At 42.9% G+C, this 20,973-nt stretch overlaps 1 protein-coding gene across 3 annotated transcripts in view; it reads left to right on the plus strand.

Annotated features, from left to right (window-relative positions):
• The window catches only part of LOC116357768 (uncharacterized), a 34,815-nt gene extending 14,562 nt beyond the window's left edge, over positions 1-20,253 (plus strand). Inside the window, exons 2-3 of one of the 3 annotated variants that reach the window (XM_031806382.1) lie at positions 18,139-18,250; positions 18,896-20,253. In XM_031806382.1, the coding sequence (XP_031662242.1) occupies positions 19,085-19,834 (750 nt within the window). In that variant the 5' untranslated portion in view covers positions 18,139-18,250; positions 18,896-19,084 and the 3' untranslated portion in view covers positions 19,835-20,253. Of the gene's footprint in view, positions 1-16,898 lie in introns of those variants that run through there. The other 2 variants (XM_031806384.1, XM_031806383.1) reach the window with 2 other exon arrangements.
• The last annotated feature ends 720 nt before the right edge of the window (positions 20,254-20,973 follow it).

The following is a 20,973-nucleotide window of genomic DNA, read 5'->3' on the forward strand; positions in this document are numbered from 1 at the left end:
TTTTCACTCGATCTGTCGAACTTATCACCTTATCGCCTCTAAAATGTAAATAAAACACTATAAAGAGTTTATATAATGTGTCATTATATACCTATTTGAAGGTTTGTGTCGAATTTGAACCGGGTTTTTAGGACGGAGCTAAAGTGATTTTCATAAGTAAACAGTTTTTTTGAGAGTCGTGATCGCTTGCAGTGATGACGCAAAAGGTGACTAGGTATCCCTCCCTTACCCCGTCACTGTCCATTTCTTGTTTTTAAACGATGAGAGAAGTGCTACACCTGGTGTAGAGAGATTGTGAGACAGAAATAGTTGCTTTATGCATGCTGTACGTTACGGCATGACACGTCATAATGTAACGGAGGGTCCATTTTTTTTTACTTTTCTCCAATACTATAGAGCCATTACCAAGTCGATCAACGCTTGGATAGAAACGTAGTTCATTCCCCAGATTTTGAAGTCAACACAGTCCCATTAGTTTTCTTTGCATCCTCGTTTGAATGTCCCGGTTGCTCACATTTGTAAGGAAAAGGGGTGAGTTTACGTTAACTATTACTTTCTTTGCCAACATCTACTGACACTGGTCATATTCATTGGATGTTGCGCGTTTGTAAACGCGCCTCCAATTACATGACATCCTCCTAGCAGCTAGCTACTGTAGCTAGCTAACATTAGGTGCCATATTTTTTAGCTTGCTACATAAATAGATACACTAGCCTATTAGCCACATTATGACTGACTTGTGATCGTTGCCCTTGCTAGCTTGATTTTATTGTCATTCCCAGCCTTAGTTACATTTGTCCATTTTTGTCCAAAATATTTAGCCATTGAAACTGAAACGGTGCATCCCGAAGGGAGGCAACAAACAATGTACCAGGCCAGCTGTGATTTACAGGCCAGCTGTGATAGCAATATGTTTTGGACTACCAACAAATGTGTTGGTGAATTATGCTGTGTTAATCATGCATTGAACTGCATCAATCTATTCTGCCAACAATGCCTTAGTGTACATCATGGAATGTGGAGGCAAATATAACCTATTTTGAAAACCTCTTATAAAGTTGGTTTTGTAGCAAACTGGGAATTATATATTTTTTTGTGATATGATTGTTTCATATCTGCAAAGTAGATAAAACACTGTCCGTTCCACTTTGCCAACCAAAACAAATGCCCCAAACACGGAGGACTTAAACAGTCCAGCAAAAACCCAAACACACGGACAGCCGTGACATACAGCCGTTTACACATGAACATCGAAATAATCCCGCACAACCAGCAATCAGCCTAAACTAAACACAGGTGAAACCAATAAAGAGAAAAGGGGAAAAAGTGGTCAGTGGCAGCTAGTAGGCCGGTGACGACGACCGCCGAGCGCCACCCGAACAGTAAGGGGAGCCACCTTCGGTAGGAGTCGTAACACGTACAAGCGTTTTACTCTGTGTGTGTAACGGCGTTCTTCGTTTGTCGAAAGAGAGTCGGACCGAAATGCAGCGTGGTGGTTACTCATGTCTTTAATGAAGAAAAAAGTGACGATACATGAAATAACTAATAAATACAAAAACAACAAACGGAACGTGAAACCTAAATACAGCCTATCTGGTGAAACTACACAGAGACAGGAACAATCACCCACGAAATACAAAGCGAAACTTAGGCTACCTAAATACGGTTCCCAATCAGAGACAACAAGAAACACCTGACTCTGATCGAGAACCCCCTCAGGCAGCCCAAACCTAACTAGACACACCCCTAATCATAGCAATCCCAATCCTATAAAACCCCACTGCGAAACACAACACGTAAACCCATGTCACACCCTGGCCTGACCAAAATATATAACGAAAACACAAAACACTAAGACCAAGGCGTGACAGAACCCCCCCCCCCCCCCCCCCCCAAGGTGCGGACTCCCGGACGCACCTCAAAACCATAGGGAGGGTCCGGGTGGGCGTCTGTCATTGGTGGCGGCTCCGGCTCGGGACGTGGACCCCACTTCATAAATGTCCTAGTTCCTCCCCTTCGCGTCCTGGGATAATCCACCCTCGCCGCCGACCATGGCCTAATAGTCCTCACCCAGAACCCCACAGAACTGAGGAGCAGCTCGTGACTGAGGGGCAGCTCGGGACTGAGGGGCAGCTCGGGACTGAGGGGCAGCTCGGGACTGAGGGGAAGCTCGGGACTAAGGGGCAGCTCGGGACTGAGGGGCAGCTCGGGACTGAGGGGCAGCCCGGAACTGAGGGGAAGCCCAGTACTGAGAGGAAGCCCAGTACTGAGATGAAGCTCAGGTAGGTAGTAGGCTCCGGTAGATCCTGGCTGGCTGGCGGATCTGGAAGATTCAGGTTGACTAGCAGATCTGGAAGATTCTGGTTGACTAGCAGATCTGGAAGATTCTGGTTGACAGGCTGATCTGGAAGAATCTGGTTGACTGGCAGATCTAGAAGATCATGGCTGACTGGCGGATCTAGCTGCTCTATGCAGACTGACAGCTCTGACTGCTCCATGCAGGCTGACAGCTCCTTGCAGACTGGCAGCTCTGGCTGCTTCATGCAGACTGACAGCTCTGACTGCTCCATGCAGGCTGACAGCACCCTGCAGACTGGCAGCTCCTTGCAGACTGACAGCTCCTTGCAGACTGACAGCTCCCTGCAGACTGACAGCTCCCTGCAGACTGGCAGCTCCTTGCAGACTGACAGCTCTGACTGCTCCATGCAGGCTGACAGCTCCTTGCAGCCTGACAGCTCCTTGCAGACTGGCAGCTCCTTGCAGACTGGCAGCTCCTTGCAGACTGGCAGCTCCTTGCAGACTGACAGCTCTGGCTGCTTCATGCAGACTGACAGCTCTGACTGCTCCATGCAGGCTGACAGCTCCTTGCAGACTGGCAGCTCCTTGCAGACTGGCAGCTCCTTGCAGACTGACAGCTCTGGCTGCTTCATGCAGACTGACAGCTCTAACTGCTCCATGCAGGCTGACAGCACCCTGCAGACTGGCAGCTCAGGCTGCTTCAAACAGGCAGGAGGCTCCGTCAGCGCTGTAGAGAAGAAAGGCTCTGATAGCGCTGAACAGGCGGGAGACTCCGACAGCGCAGGAGAGGAGGAAAACGCTGGCTGCGCTGAACAGACAGGAGACTCCGGTAGCGCAGGAGAGGAGAAAGGCTCCGACAGCGCTGGAGAGGCGGGAGACTCCGACAGCGCAGGAGAGGCGAGGCGCACTGTAGGCCTGATATGCGTGGTGCGGGCACTGGTGATACTGGAGCGAGGACACGCACAGGAAGCCTGGTGCGGGGAGCTGCTACCGGAGGACTGGTGTGTGGAGGTGGCTCTGGATAGACCGGACCGTGCAGGCGCACTGGAGCTCTTGAGCACTGAGCCTGGACAAGCTTACCTGGCTCGATGCCCGCTCTAGCACGGCCAATACGAAGGGCTGGTATGAACCGTACCGGGCTATGCACCCGCACTGGAGACACCGTGCGCTCACTAGCATAACACGGTGCCTGCCCGGTCTCTTTAGCCCCCCGGTAAGCACAGGGAGTTTGCGCAGGTCTCCTACCTGGCATAGCCATACTCCCTGTAAGCCCCCCCCCCCCAATACATTTTTGGGGCCGACTCTCAGGCTTCCATCCGCGTCGCCGTGCTGCCTCTTCATACCAGCGCCTCTCCGCTTTAGCCGCCTCTAGTTCTTCCTTGGGACGGCGATATTCTCCAGGCTGAGCCCAGGGTCCTTTTCCGTCCAGTTCCTCCTCCCATGTCCAATTCTCCAAGTGATTCAGCCTCTCCCACTGCAACTGCTCTTCACGATTAACAAGGAGAGTTGGCTCAGGTCTGACACCTGACTCATCCACTCTCCCTCTGAGCCCCCCCCCAATACATTTTTGGGGGTGCTTTTCGGGTTTCCTTGCCAACCGTGTTCCCTCGTATCGTCGACTCTTATCTCCGGCTGCCTCTGCTCTCCTCAGTGCTTCCACCTGTTCCCATGGGAGGCGATCTCTTCCAGCCAGTATCTCCTCCCAAGTGTAACAACCTTTGCCATCCAATACGTCTTCCCATGTCCATTCCTCCTTTCGCTTTTCCTGCGGTCGCTGCCTGTTTCCACGCTGCTCGGTCCGTGTGTGGTGGGTGATTCTGTAACGGCGTTCTTCGTTTGTCGAAAGAGATGCAGCGTGGTGGTTACTCATGTCTTTAATGAAGAAAAAAGTGACGATACATGAAATAACTAATAAATACAAAAACAACAAACGGAACGTGAAACCTAAATACAGCCTATCTGGTGAAACTACACAGAGACAGGAACAATCACCCACGAAATACAAAGCGAAACTTAGGCTACCTAAATACGGTTCCCAATCAGAGACAACAAGAAACACCTGACTCTGATCGAGAACCGCCTCAGGCAGCCCAAACCTAACTAGACACACCCCTAATCATAGCAATCCCAATCCTATAAAACCCCACTGCGAAACACAACACGTAAACCCATGTCACACCCTGGCCTGACCAAAATATATAACGAAAACACAAAACACTAAGACCAAGGCGTGACAGTGTGATGTTTCAAACGATTCTGTCATTATTCAAATGTGTAATGTGATAGGTATTTTAACATGACTATTTTTTTAACACATGCAAAAAAAACATTTGATTAATAAAATATTTCATAATTTGTCTTCCTCAAATGAAGGGGATGCCAACGCAAACTTTGCGAAAGAGAGGGAATCTGATTTCATTGGTTTTCAACACTTCATTCAGGATAAATGGAGTTAGCCTTGAGTTAGCCTGCCCGGGAGCCGGTAATTTCTGAAGGATTCGTTGCCATTGAAATTGGCTAAAAGGTGAGCAAGCCACTTTCGTGGTACCGGTTGAACTCAGAGTTGACCAAAGTTACCTCGCTAACTCCACAAACCACATACATAGTATAGGGCTCTGGAATGGAAAGCTAACTGAAGCTGGCAAGCTTTAGACATCCCTGAGTAGACTTGGATTGCTTGATAGTATACCCCTCTGGTGTCTCAGGTCTGAATTAGTCCCTTATTAGAAAGAGAGGATGAATACCAGAAGTGTTTCGGCCCTCCAGGACCAACATTTAACAGCCCTGATGTAAAATAAATGTGCACAAATTGAGTCTGTTTACATAGGCAGTGTGCATGAAAACTAAAGCTCTGCTTGCGGTTTACTTTGCCTGTGGTTTAATATGTTCAAGTGGTTTTGAGGAGGCAAAATCAACGAGAGAAGAGGCAGGGGTTTATTTTGGAATTGTTGGCTCTCCAATGAATACCTTTATCTGTCACTTTCTTCTTCAACTGCCATATGAAAGGGCGAGAGAAAAGAGAGCAACAAAGACAGAGAGGGAAGAGGCAGAGAGAAATAGTCAAAGGGAATAGATGGTGGGAGGAAACACTGAGACAGTATATAAAGAAGACTGAGGTTCCACGGCCAGTAGGAAATCTATTGTTCAGAGCGAGAGGCTATTTGATGACATTAGGATTTCTCTCAGAGAGTGTGTGGTGTGAATGTTAAGCTAATGTTAATGTTAAGTCTCAGATCAGCGCCCTCTTTGTGCCAAAGAACAGGTTTCAGCTTCAGAGCCCTTATCGTATAGAGCCTATTACAGGTATTAGGGCTGTGACAGACGCTGTGAAGCATTGGCAGCGCATCACTGCTGTGGAGTGGCGATGCTCAAAGGCTGAACAGGCGCAGATTACTAGATGGTAATTAATACACACTGCACCCCAGAGACCACAGTACAATCTGCAAATTACTCCATCAGTAACGCAACAGCCAGAGAAAGGGAGGGAGTTTTGTGTGTATGTGTGTGTGGGGTGTGATTAGAGTTTAAAGGAGATTCAGAAGTACAGTTTCTTTCTATAAAATAGGGTACAAATGAGGATTTCCTATGCTGGACAACTTGTTACAGCTGTTAAGCCTTTGATAATCATTACTTTTCATGTCATTACATTAATATATTAGGGGATCATAGCTCTATTCAATAAAATTCCCAAGTAGATTTTAAACCTATGTTTAATTCTCGTAGTTGGTGTCTTGATGGATTTGTCCAAAATTGTGTGACATAAAATATTACTTTTCTGTCCTTGCATTTATGGCAGTGTAAGTTGTCATTATACTATATCATACTGTGTATTAATCATTAATCAGTTAAATTAGACATTGAATTTGAACCCTGTAAGAATCCTGAATCTAGCTGTTGGACAGTTTTTTGTATCGATATCTCAGAAATGCAGACCAGATTAGGATGAATACCATCCAGATTAGGATGAATACCATAGGGACACACCATCATCTGATCCAGGCTTGAATTTTCTGAATGATGTTCAAGTGACAAACAGCTGTTGTGATGGCGCATGAGATGCAACAACAGAATGTCCAGGATATTTTGGTGTCTCATTGGTTACGCCGGTGAAGGCAGTTGTGCCTGGATCCATCGTGGATCTAATATCCCTAGCGAATTGATGTTGATCATATGTTGATGTCTGCTTGATTTACAGCAGGGTCTCATTAGATTTAACAGAGTTCATGTTTTCGTATGTTTTTTTGCCTCAGATTGGACACCGAGTCTACTGTGTGCAATTATGTAGGATAAACAATTGCACAACACACAACACAAGCTATTCATATGAATTATTCTAGATATAGTGACAACAAATTACTACAACAAAAAATTGTGGGCTTCTTCACAATATGATTGTAACGGCTTTCTATGTGTGAAGGAGAGTCGGACCAAACTGCAGCGTGTCGATTGCGATCCATGTTTATTTAAACAAACGTAAACGACTAAACACTACAAAACAATAAACGAAACCCGAAAACAGCCTATACTTGTGTCACCTAACATCAAACAAGGACATCAAGACACTAAGGACAATCACCCACGACAAACTCAAAGAATATGGCTGCCTAAATATGGTTCCCAATCAGAGACAACGATAAACACCTGCCTCTGATTGAGAACCACTCCAGACAGCCATAGACTTTGCTAGATAACCCCACTAGCTACAATCCCAATGCATACACACCAGAACCCCAAGACAAAACACACCACAATACAAAAACCCCATGCCACACCCTGGCCTGACCCAATACATGAAGAAAAACACAAAATACTTAGACCAGGGCGTGACAATGATATGGTAATGAATGAAATAACATGACAAATACATTTTGTTTGCCATGTTAAACCTGTCATTTTAAACAATACAAGGGGCTTGAAGTAGTCTACCTGAATTTGAAGCTCAGAAATTCAAGTACTGGAATAGGCCTACCTTGAAAATCTGACATTTCCTCAATTTGTTGCTTTGAAAAGTCCCTGGAATTGATGTAGGCAATTTATAAGTTCTCCTACACCCTTATAGTTGTCCGTGATTTCATTTTTGATGCGTTTTTGTTAGAGATGTGGCCACTTTAGTTTGTTTCCCGTTGCTTCAATGGAAGGGTGTTGCGCGGTTATTATGAAGATGACAACATCTAATGTCGGCTTCAACTTGGCTTTCCATACTAATCCTTCCATTACAAGAGAAACCTGGTTTTTGGTTGCTTTCTCATAAAAATAATGGTGAGATTAATGCTATGGCTATTCGTGGCTTTATTATGTGTGCCTGCATCGACCACAAAGGCTACAGAAAAATCACTAACACTACCAAGGGCAACTACAAGGAGCTTGCAGCAGAAATTGCATATTACGATTCTTTACTTGTTGAACATATGGCACTTTCTACTGTATTTCCTGGGATGTCGAAATCAACTCAGAATGATTTATATAGCTTTCATCGCATCATCCATTAAAAGTTAGATTAGAGAGGTTGATGCAGCACGTTTTCCCCCCCCCCCCCGTGCCCGCTCAACGAGGCTTTCCACTTTCCTCCGGTATTTATTTAGCAAAGATGATAACACATGATCACTCATTCCGGACAGACACAAGCAGAAACTCATTACATAAATGTTGCAGCAGCCTAGGCTACACCTAAACATTAGAGATCTGACATGCTGTATGGGATGAAAATGAGACAATCTTTCAGTCTGATCAACTGTAGGCTACTAATAAGAGTAGCTGCATACAGGCGATGTGTGCTGTCCATCTGGTCAGGGTAAACTAATTGGTAACGTTCTGTATTTATAGTCCATTTGTGTGTCAGGAGAAAATGTGAATGTGATCAAATTTGGTTTATATTCAAAATTGGGCTGGCTAGGCTGCCTATTAATTTCCAATCCAAAATTATTAACTGGAATGAATCAATCAACATAATAGTGATGACAGATTGTTTTTTATAAGGCCTACAGTTGCATAGGCATGCATGATGCAAACATGCATAAAGCAAGCTCAGCCCTGTGATTTCTATTGTCTATCAGATGTTGTCTATGTACAGGTAGAGGAAATCCCCCTCCTAATCTTGTCTAAATATAATTAATATGAACAAGTAAAAGGTTGCTGCAGTTTGACAGGGTTTTCAGCAGATGTCACAAGAGCTTAAACACAAACTCAGCCTAAAACCCCAACAGCAAGCAATGCAGATGTAGAAGCACGGTAGCTAGGAAAAACTCCCTAGAAAGGCAGGAACCTAGGAAGAAACCAGGCACTGAGGGGTGTCCAGTCCTCTTATAATCTCTGGGTGGAGATTGAGGTCGAGACAGCAGGGTGAGTGAGTGAGTGAGTGAGTGAGTGAGTGAGTGAGTGAGTGAGTGAGAGAACTGGAGCGGTAACACGGCCAGGTGGACTGGGGACATCCAGGGGTCAGGGGCTCAGGTCATCCAGGAGAGGGGGGAGAGAGAATTAGAGGAATATCAAGAGACCAACTTACTACCCTGAGTATAGCCCACAAAGATCTCCACCGCATGAGCCCTAGGGGGCGGATAACCAGGCAGGAAGATCACGTCAGTGACTGAACCCACTCAAGTGACGCACCCCTCCTAGGTACGCAATGGAAGAGCACTAGTAAGTCAGTGACTCAGCCCCCGTGATAGGGTCAGAGGCAGAGAATCCCAGTGGAGAGAGGGGAGCCGGCCAGGCAGAGACAGCAAGGCTTTAGAAACTTCTGATAGGCTAATTGACGTTTGAGTCAATTGGAGGTATATCTGTGGATGTATTTCAAGGCCCACCTTCAAACTCAGTACCTCTTTGCTTGACATAATGGGAAAATCATAAAAAGACATGAGCCAAGACCTCAAAAAAAATGTTTGTAGACCTCCACAAGTCTGTTCATCCTTGGGAGCATTTTCCAAATGCCTGAAGGTACCACGTTCATCTGTACAAACAATAGTACGCAAGAATAAACACCATGAGACCGCGCAGCCGTCATACCGCTCAGGAAGGAGACGCATTCTGTCTCCTAGAGATTAATGTACTTTGGTGCGAAAAGTGCAAATCAATCCCAGAACAACAGCAAAGGAGCTTGTGAAGATGCTGGAGGAAACGGGTACAAAAGTATCTATATCCACAGTACAACAAGTCTTATATCAACAACCTGAAAGGCCGCTCAGCAAGGAAGAAGCCACTGCTCCAAAACCACCATAAAAAAGCCAGACTATGGTTTGCAAATGCACATGGAGACAAAGATCGTACTTTTTGGAGAAATGTCCTCTTGTCTGATGAAACAAAAATAGAACTGTTTGGCCATAATGACCATCGTTATGTTTGGAGGAGAAAGGGGGAGGCTTGCAAGCCGAAGAACACCATCCCAACCGTGAAGCACGGGGGTGGCAGCATCATGTTGTGGGGGTGCTTCGCTGCAGGAGGGACTGGTGCACTTCACAAAATAGATGGCATCATGAGGCATGAAAATTATGTAGATATATTGAATTAACATCTCAAGACATCAGTCAGGAAGTTAAAGCTTGGTCGCAAATGGGTCTTCCAAATGGACAATGACCCCAAGCATGCTTCCAAAGTTGTGGCAAAATGGCTTAAGGACAACAAAGTCAAGGTATTGGAGTGGCCAAGCCCTGTCCTCAAGCCTATAGAAAATTTGTGGGCAGAACTGAAAAAACGTGTGCGAGCAAGGAGGCTTACAAACCTGACTCAGTTACATCAGCTCTGTCAGGAGGAATGGGCCAAAATTCACCCAACTTATTGTGGGAAGCTTGTGGAAGGCTACCCGAAACGTTTGACCCAAGTTAAACAATTTAAAGGCAATGCTACCAAATACTAATTGAGTGTATGTAAACTTCTGACCCACTGGGAATGTGATGAATTAAATAAAAGCTGAAATAAATCATTATCTTTACTATTATTCTGACATTTCAAATTCTTAAAATAAGGTGGTGATCCTAACTGACCTAAAACAGGGCATTTTTACTAGGATTAAATATCAGGAATTGTGAAAAACTGAGTTGAAATGTATTTGGCTAAAGTGTATGTAAACTTCCCACTTCAACTGTATACATACAGTGGGGAGAACAAGTATTTAATACACTGCTGATTTAGCAGGTTTTCCTACTTACAAAGCATGTAGAGGTCTGTAATTTTTTATCATAGGTACACTTCAACTGTGAGAGACGGAATCTAAAACAAAAATCCAGAAAATCACATTGTATGATTTTTAAGTAATTAATTTACATTTTATTGCATGACATAAGTATTTGATACATCAGAAAAGCAGAACTTAATATTTGGTACAGAATCCTTTGTTTGCAATTACAGAGATCATACGTTTCCTGTAGTTCTTGACCTTGGCTGAGTGATTCACTGTGTGCTAACGGAACAGGGCTGCAGGCAGATGAGTGGGAATGGAGGAAAACTAAATCTCCCTCTCTATCAATTAATCAATCAAATGTATTTACAAAGCCCTTTTAACATCAGAAGATGTCAGAAAGTGCTATACAGAAACCCAGCCTAAAACCCCAAAAAGCAAGCAACGCAGATGTAGAAGCACAGGGGCTAGGAAAAACTCCCTAGAAAGGCAGGGACCTAGGAAGAAACCTAGAGAGGAACCAGGATCTGAGGGGTGGCCAGTCCTCTTCTGCACAACCTGGGTTGTGAGCACAGGAGATGTCAGTTAATTTTTTTACATACAGTAGTTGATGCAATTTCAATGTTGTTTGAGTTGCTTTGGTGTATCACCAAATTAGCTTGAGATAATTTTACTGCAACGAAACTTCATCCAATTATTTTGACATAGGCGTTTCAAAGAGCTCAGTCAAGGCGAGCTCATGAACATAAGCTCCCCGCTCACTCAGCCTCTCTTTTCAAACTTCCTGGTCGTTGAGAGAGAAATAACTTTTTCTCAAATTCTGAGCTTTTCCAAAACAAATATTATGGATTATATTTTTGGCACTCCAAAAACTATTTTACATGGAAATTAGAATGACTGTTCGGGACCTTTAACAAACTAGGCTATAATGGAATAACATTTGAATTGGAGTTGATGACAACGCAATACATACAGATTGTAAATACATAAGTTGAAGCAACCCAATATTTAGTCGTGGAGCACTACTGCACCAATAATTCCCGCTGTGAAAATATAAAAAATATTTCTGACACACCCCTGGACCTATAGTGCTACCGCCAGCGCTGAGATTTACCATTGAGTTAGGGACAGATCCAACTGAAGTTGTCATAAAAAATATATGCACCCTTCTTCCCAGCTTTAAAAATATGATCCTCCCCTTGTAATGCAAAATAAATTGACCCCCCCCCCCCCCCCTCATAGAATTAACTCAAAATAATGTTTACAAACACAAATAACAATAACTGTAGCGGTCCTGTGTTTGTAAATGATGATATTGACTTTGCCACTTGCGTGCTTTTGTGGTACAGTTGATCCCACGCAGGGCTACAGGCCAGAAGGTTTGGGGTTCGCTGACCACCAGAGACGAGCGCATTCCTCCTGCTTGTTTCATTACACTCGGATAAATGATCAGTTAGGGGGAAATCTGATTTTTTACATTTTGATGCCATATTTTTCATTATTTAAAATATTTACAGCAAATATTCCTCCAACAGGTTTCTGTGCCAATTTCTGTACTACGCAACCAATTAACAAAGCATACTGACTTCAGGCACTTCACTTGTGGTTTTCTTGCTCAACACACAATAATAGACCATGTCAATCTCGACAAACAACAATTACATCCCTTCCTACTAGACTTGGCCCCATTTTGGTCGACTGAGATATCTTTAGTTGAGCAGTCGCAAATAGATTTTTATTTTCATGGTGCACATGACACCAATCTGATTTGCACCCATCTCAGTGGACTAATCTGAGGCTGTGGGGATGGCACAGTCCATCACTCTAAGACATGCATCTGAAATTGCATATGGTTATAAAAAACAATGGTGCAACTAGAGTTGCAAAATTACTGGAACTTTCAATGCATTCCCTGCTTTCCCCAAAATCCCATTTGGAGGTGTGCTGGAATCAGGGTGGAATAAACAGGAAATACAGAATCCTACAATCAGGATTTGGGGAAAACCAGTGAATTGATTGAACATTTCTGGAATATTGCAACCCTAGGTGCAACACTAATAGAAATTATATTATTTTATGACGAGCTTTCACCCGCATTGGATAGTGGTCGCTGTCTGCGGTTCTGAAACATAGCCTAATCCTCAGTGCACAGTTGAATTTGTGCCTTTTACTAGACAATGTTGCCATGTGCATAATAGCAAAGTTAAGCTGCATATTGGTGTTGAGAACAATGCGGCGGAGGCAGCAATGGATTGAGAAGAGAAAACAGCCCTTAGACTTAATTGTCTAAGAACAGTGAGGAGAGAGGAAACCCCAACTTAATTAGGTCTGTAATCATCAGCCTAACTGTTAAATGTGCCTGGCTTTATATATCATCCATATCTACAGAAGTAAGACAGATCCTGCTTCTGTTGCCTGTTTGAGTGTTTGTTTTAATAACCTACCGATTCCGTGAGCTGTAAGCCTCGCACAACTGCAACATGTTGGATAAAGCAATTTCACAATTTCGGCAGGTTTTTAAGCTTTCCTATGCTGTAATAAAGCCTTTTTTTAAATGTTAAAACAGACTCTCTGGTATTACTTATAATTGATTTAGTGTTGTTTACACTGTTCCAAACGGTCAGAAATATAAGATTGTAATCTAAAAGCACCCGCTTTTTACACATCAGCTCCTATACCCTCCTTTTTCTTGATCTCTTTCTTATTGTTATTTTTACTATTATTATTATGATCATCATTATAATAATAAGTAATGTTATTATCATCAGTAGGCTTAGTATAGTAGTCTTGTATAAACGCCATCGGGCTGTAGGCCTAAGAGTGCATCCTGTTTAGCCATCTTAATACCATAGCTTAGGCCTATTTCAATATAGCCTATAGGCTTTGAAATACCACTAAGCATTTTTGTTTTAAAATGTAATAACGTAAGCCTTAAATAATTATCTTAAACAATAAATAAACTGTAACAAGTCTGCAATTGCATTCACGAATGCATGCAACTGTTTTTAGTCTTTGCCGTTATAAAGGCCTTAAAAAATAGAACAGATTCTCTGGTACACGTTTACACTCTTCCAACAGTACAATTTTTATTTTATTTTGTAATCTTCCACAATTAAGTCAAATGTCTTCCACACATCAGACTTCCCCTTTCCCTCCTGAGCAACCAGTAAACACTCAGTTTCGAGTTTATTTATCATTTATTTGTTTATTTGTTATTTGTCCTCTGCATCCAATATGCTTCCACATGTGTGGTGGTGTTAGAGTTTATAACCTATTTATTGATGTGATTATGATATGTTATAGGTCAGGCCCTATTGTTCACTTGCATGCGATGCATACATATGTCATGTATAGAGTAATGGTAAGTGGGAATAGGGAATGTTTTTCATAAACAATTGAGGGATTTCGGTAGGAGAACTTTTCAAGTAAGAAACTAGAAATGTATGTAATTTTGTTACAGCTTCAGCAGGACAACAACCTCTCCCTCAATGTGAGCAAGACAAGGGAGCTAATCGTGGACTATAGGAAAAGGAGGGCTTCAAGTTCCTTGGTGTCCACGTCACTAAGAAACTATCATGGTCCAAACACACCAAGACAGTCGTGAAGAGGGCATGACAACACATTTTCCCCCTCAGGAGAATGAAAAGATTTGGTATGGGTCCTCAGATCCTCAAAAAGTTCTACAGATGCACCATCGAGAGCATGGTTGCATTACTGGTTGCATTACTGCTTGGTATGGCAACTGCTTGGCATCCCACTGTAAGGCGCTGCAGAGGGTAGTGCATATGGCCCAGTAAATCACTGTGGCCAAGCTTCCTGACAGGAACTCTATACTAGGCGGTATCAGAGGAATACCCTAAAAATGGTCAAAGACATGGGACCCATTATGCCTGGCGAAAACCATCCCACAGTAGGAACCTTATACCTACGGACATGCGTGGTGGTAGTGTGATGGTGTGATGCAGACCTAATCCTAGTTGAGATTCTGTGGCAGGACTTGAAATGAGCAGTTCATGCTTGAAAACCCGCTGAGTTAAAGCAGTTCTGCGTACAACAGTGGACCAAAATTCCTCCACAGCGGTGTGAGAGACTGACCAACAACTAAGGAAGCATTTAGTTGTGGTTATTGCAGCTAAAGGTGGCAAAAGTAGTTATTGAGTGTAATGGGGCATTTACTTTTTCACACAAGGTCATTGGGTGTTGCATAACTTTTCTTATGAAATAAATGAAATAAGTATGTAATTGTCGGGTTATTTGTTCACTCGGATTCCTTTAATATAATATTATGCTTGGGTTGGAGATTTGATAACATTCAGTATAAAAAATATGCAAAAGTAGAGAAAATTAGAAAGGAGGCAAATACTTTTGTACAAGTACAGTACATATTACAGCATTGTATAAGTACAGTACATATTACCTCAATTACCTCTACTAACCTGTACCTCCGCACATTGACTCGGTACTGATACCCCCTGTATATAGCCTCGTTATTATTTTGTGTTATTTTTTATTTTGTATTGTATTTTTTATTATTTGGTAATATGTTGTTACTCTGCATTGTTGGTTAAGGGCTTGTAAGTAAGCATTTCACGCTAAGGTCTACACCTGATGTATTCAGCGCATGTGACAAATACAATTTGAAATGATTTGATTGCACAATAAAGTCTGGGACTTATTTCTTATTTATTTTTTACATATTAAGGCTAAATACAATTAGGCTACATAGATACAGAGATACAGACAAAAAATGCTCAACCTCCAGATGTATATGAGGGGGGAGTTTAAGTACAATAATTACAAGCTTTTGGGGCTGGTCTGTTGCTTTAGGCTATTTAGCCTTCTGGTGAACCATGATGTGCAGGCATAATCAAAATGACACTGGACTTGGCACGGTCGTCGTATTGAGTCGACCAAAGCTCAGCGTGGTGTGAATGCATGATTTAATGAAAGACGGAAAATACACAAAATACACGAAATTAACAAACAAACAAACTAACAAGACGAACGTGACTGCTATCATCAAAACACTGTGCTAACATGCAACATAACAGACAAACAAACATAGACTGCCCACCCCAACTCACGCCCTGACCATACTAAATAAAGACAAAACAAAGGAAATAAAGGTCTTTGCCATAGTTTTTAGTGTCTATAGCTAGGTTTCCATCCAATTGGAGACAGATTTTCATGTGAATATTCTAAAATATATTCAAATTTTTTTTTTCTAATTTCAGAGTTTCCTTTAGGAACATTTTTATTCACCGGACATTTGAGAAATGTAATAGACATTCATTCAGATCAGACCCTGCACAGCCAGCGCTATCAATAAATAAGGGATATTGGCCAAATTAGTCACATTTAGGCCTACGTGTCCTTGATTTGGAAAGGTACACAACTGTCTATATGAGCAAAAACCAAACCATAAGGTCGAAGGAATTGTCCGTAGAGCTCTGAGACAGGATTGTGTCGAGGCACAGATCTGGGGAAGGGTACCAAAATGTTTTTGCAGCATTGAAGGTCCCCAAGAACACAGTGGCCTCCAACATTCTTAAATAGAAGAAGTTTGGAACCACCAAGACTCTTCCTAGAGCTGGCCAAACAGAACAAAAGGGCCTGGCCAAAGGGCCTTGGTTAGGGAGGTGACCAAGAACCCAATTGTCACTCTGACAAAATACTAGAGTTCCTCTTTGGAGATGGGAGAACTTTCCAGAAGGTCAACCATCTCTGCAGCTCTCCACCAATCAGGCATTTATGGTAGAGTTGCCAGACGGAAGCCACACCTCAGTAAAAGGCCAAAAGACACCTAAAGGACTCTCAGACCATGAGAAACAAGATTCTCTGGTCAGATGAAACCAAGATTGAACTCTTTGGACTGAATTCCAAACGTTTGGAGGAAACCTGGCACCATCCCTATGGTGAATAATGGTGGTAGCAGCAGCATGCTGTGGGGATGTTTTTTAGCGGCAGGGACTGGAAGACTAGTCAGTATCGAGGCAAAGATGAACGGAGCAAAGTAAAAAGAATCCTTGATGAAAACCTGCTACTGAGTGCTCAGGACCTCAGACTGGGGCAAAGGTTCACCTTCCAACAGGACAACGAACCTAAGCACACAGCCAAGACAACACAGAAGTGGCTTCGGTACAAGTTTCTGAATGTCCGTGAGTGGCCCAGCTAGAGCCCGGACTTGAACCCGATCAAACATCTCTGGAGAGACCTGAAAATAGCTGTGCAGCAACGCTCCCCATCCAACCTGACAGAGCTTGAGAGGATCTGCAGTGCGGAATAGGAGAAACTCCCTAAACTCCTGCCACAACCTTGTAGCGTCATACCAAAGAAGACTCAAGGCTGTAATTTTCTGCCAAAGGTGCTTCAACAATGTACTGAATACTTTTGTGAATGTTTTTTTGTTTTAATAAATTTAAAAAAATGTCTGAACCTGTTTTTACTTTGTCGTTATGGGGTATTGTGTTTGCTGTAACGTAACAAAATGTGAAAAAGTCAAAGTGCCTGAATAGTTTCCGAATGCCCTGTATAAAAGGTAATACATTTTAGACGTTAAATAATAAATATTTTGGCTATATTGAAGCGTTATGTTCTAGGTGCCCAAAGAGTAGCCGCTCGAATTGGAGAGGAGGCACAGTGCTCATTTCCTGAATAACTGGGCCTGCCGGGAGCATACTGTATGTGGCCACATTATTATAGGACGACTTAGGACAATGATGCCCTGCAACAGACAGTGAGTGCATTGAGTATAAGAAGTAAAAATACAGCCAGACTGGCTTGCTTACTGGTTCCTACTGACCTTATATACTGTCGAGAGTAGACACAATTGATCCAAATCGAATGAAACATGCAAATCACAGGGCTTTTGCGCTGTTATTCAAATTACATTTTCACTTACTCACTTGAAAACAATAATGCAATTATTCATTGCATTGTGGTGTTGTAGGCTAGTCTAGGTAGGATAATTATACTGGCCCTAAACAATATCAATAGGGGGAATTTTTGAGCTGTGTGTCTTGTCATCACCGTTCTTTCATGAGCAAAGATGCACCTGGCCTCTCCGCTGCCTATCAGCTATTCCTATTTGTTCTTGAGGATTCATATTAGAATTGATGCAGCTTTGAATGCTTTTATATGTGGTGTGATTGCTACTTAGCCTATTGTAGATCTGGACAAACGATCCACCTACCACTATTGTCACTATGAATGGTGGATAGATTGAAGGATAGCTGTTAGACTGGTAGAGTGACCTGTGGTATAGTGAAAGTTAGCACAGGGAAGTACCTTGATAAATGGTAGCAGCATGCAAGCAGATGAGGAAATGTGGCTAGGATGGAAGCAATTATACAGTAAAACATGCAAATAACAATGTAAACCATGGGGGAAAAAACACAGTACCCTCCCCTGTGCCCAATAAAAAAACACACAACCATTCCCCAGACCAAAAAAAACCTGTTTGACAACCCTCCACTATTTTGGACCACCCCTTCCCCCATTAAATTGCGATATTTCCCTCTAGGTTTGTTAAAATAGAGCTCAGAGACTGCCTAGTGGGGATAGGTAAGGATGGGCTATCTCACACACTCAAAAACAGATTTGCACACACACTTGAATGCACATTTCAACAGTTTTCTGGTGACAGAAACTGTATGCATAAGCTATCATATATGCTGAAAAACGCATTTTATCTCTCTTTCTCTCTCATTCTTTCTTCATGTGTTTGTCAGGTGCATCACAGCTGATTCATGTGGAGTTACTCTGACCGTTCTATTACAGTGAATCCACCCGGTGTAACCCCACAGCGTCTGTCAAGAGGTCTGGAACTTTATGGTACAGGAGGTACTGCACTCGACCTTGCACTGTAGGGTCACTGATTCAAACCATGTTCTGACTTTTCTCCCTTAGTCTCTACAACAGTATTACTGTCAAATAATGCTTGCTCTCCTCTCACTCACCCTTACTCCTTTCTCTCAATCCCCATTCTCCCCCATCCTTTCTCCATGTTATACACTCTCCTCAAAAAAACCTCAAAGGGCGAGTCAGGTATTCTGACTCTCCCCCTAACTGTTTTGAGACAGTCTGGGAGTTTAAAGAAGGAGTGGGTGGGTGAAATTGTCTCTTTCCACGCCTGTTACTGCAACCCTGATTGATTTGTGTGTTGATTCTGTCTCAAAAGACGCCAAAGTCTGCAGATAACAGCTTTTTGGAGAAGATAACAGCCTTTTGGAAGAGTTGTGGGCTTTTTGGAAGTAGATTTTGGAGAGAGATATTCTTGTTAGAGATATGTGCCAGTGTGGTTATCACACCTTAGCCTGCTTTAGTATTCAGCTCATCAGTGGCCTAATTTGTGATCTCATTAGAATGGATATCTTTCACATGGTAGCTGTCTCTGACTCTGACTCTCTTTCCTCTCTCTCTGTCCCTGTCATGTTCTATCAGCTCTCCCTAGCCTATTGTTCTCTGACATGTTCAATCTCTCCCTAGCTCAGGCCGCTATATCCACCTGCTTCAAGATGTCCACTATCATCTCTGTGAAAGTAACTGAACTGAAGGACTACAGAATAGTAGCACTCACTTCTGTCATCTGTCTTCTGTCAAAGACCATATCACTTCCTCCCTACCCAGCACACTCGAACCCTCTCCAATTTGCCTCCCGCCCTGACAGATCCACAGATGACGCAATCACCATTGCACTGCACTGCCCTTACCCACCTGGACAACAGGAATGCATATGTGAGAATGCTGTTCATTGACTACAGCTCGGCCTTCAATACCATAGTGCTCTATAAGCTCTTTACAAAGCTTGGGTCTGAACTCCTTCCTATGCAGCTGGGTCCTAGACTTCCTGACCCACAGGTGGTCAAGGTATGCAACATTACCTCCTCAACATTGATTCTCAACACGGGGGCCCCACAAGGGTGCGTCCTTATTCCCTGTATACCCAACTCCGTCATCAAGTTTGCTGACGACACAACAGTAGTAGGCCTGATTACAAAAAACAACAAGACAGCCTACAGGAAGGAGGTAGGAACTCTGATTGCGTGGTGCCAGGTAAATAACCTCTCCCTCAACATTAGCAAAACTAAGGAGCTGATTGTGGACTTCAGGAGGAACCACGCTGGACACGTCCCCATCCTCATCAACAGGGCCACCGTGGAGATGGTCAATAACTTCATATTCCTCTACGTACACATCTCAGAGAAGCTGAAATGGTCTAACCACATGGACATTGTGGTGAAGAAGGCACGACAACGACTCCTCAACCTCAGGATGCTGAAGAAATTTGGCCTGTCCACGAGGTGCCTCACAGTGTTCTACAGGGGCACCATCAAGAGCATACTGTCGGGCTGCATCACAGCCTGGTACAGCAATTCCACCGCCGCGGATTGCAAGTCACTTAATGTTGGAGGAAATTATAGTTGAAATGATGAATTATGTATACATTTCAATTAGAACCATTTATTCTAATACTATTATGTTATGGTATGAAATGTATGGGTTCTTGGTTAAGCTGTTACTGAAAATGTAAGTAAAACGAATTAATTGTCTGTACCTTGCGGGAAGTTTAAGGGAGAGGGATGATATATCTTTTCTGACAGATAAGAATGGTCTTTGATGTTCCATTAGTGGAGGAGAAGTTTATCTTTTAGACAGATTGGAATGTTTGTTTTATGAGGGGAGTAGAAGAAGATCTCCAGAACTGAAGTCACTCCGATCCACACTATTGTGTGGATCGGAGAGGGTGTGAGAAACTGATGATGTCATTTTATGTTGTCTCTTTAAAATGTAAGGTTCTTTGTATTTTGCTTCAGTACTCTCTTGCAATAAACGTTGTTACCTGACTTTTAAGACTGGTCTCGATCTATTTCATGCATAATTAATGAATTTACGACTCATTAATGAAATAGAGAGAGTGCGAATTTGATTTTGGCTACAAAACATATAGGAATTTAGAATTCCTCTAACACTTAAGAGGGTGATACGTGCACCCCCCCACCCACTACTTCCTCTATGGACATTTTTTCTCCACACCACTTCAAGTGGGGACACATAGGGACCCCCCCAACAACAGTCACTTATCTTACAGGCGGCTACACCTATGGACCCCCCCCCCCACCCCCCCAACTTAATTGTATTCTGCCCCCACCCCAACGACATTAATAACTGTTGCAGTTGTTAATATGTATATTATTTACTTTTTTTATAATAATTGTTATTGTTTTTATTTCACTTGGTCATCCTACTCACCCTATGGTCATTTACCCCCACCCCTTCAACAGTCTTTACTCTGCCTCCATCCCAATGGACATTTATTTATTCACTGCTACAGTTATGATGTAATGTATCAGTCAAAAGTCTGGACACACCTACACATTCCAGAGTTTTTCTTTATTTTTTAACATTTTCTACATTGTAGAGTAATAGTGAAGACATCAAAACTATGAAATAACACAAAAAAAATGTTTTAAACAAATCAAAATATATTTTATATATGAGATTCTTCAAAGTAGCCATCTCTGTGGTCCAACTCATCCCAAACCATCTCAATTGGGTTGTGGTCG

The sequence above is a fragment of the Oncorhynchus kisutch genome, linkage group LG27, assembly GCF_002021735.2.
Source record: "Oncorhynchus kisutch isolate 150728-3 linkage group LG27, Okis_V2, whole genome shotgun sequence".
Classification (NCBI taxonomy): Eukaryota; Metazoa; Chordata; class Actinopteri; order Salmoniformes; family Salmonidae; genus Oncorhynchus; species Oncorhynchus kisutch.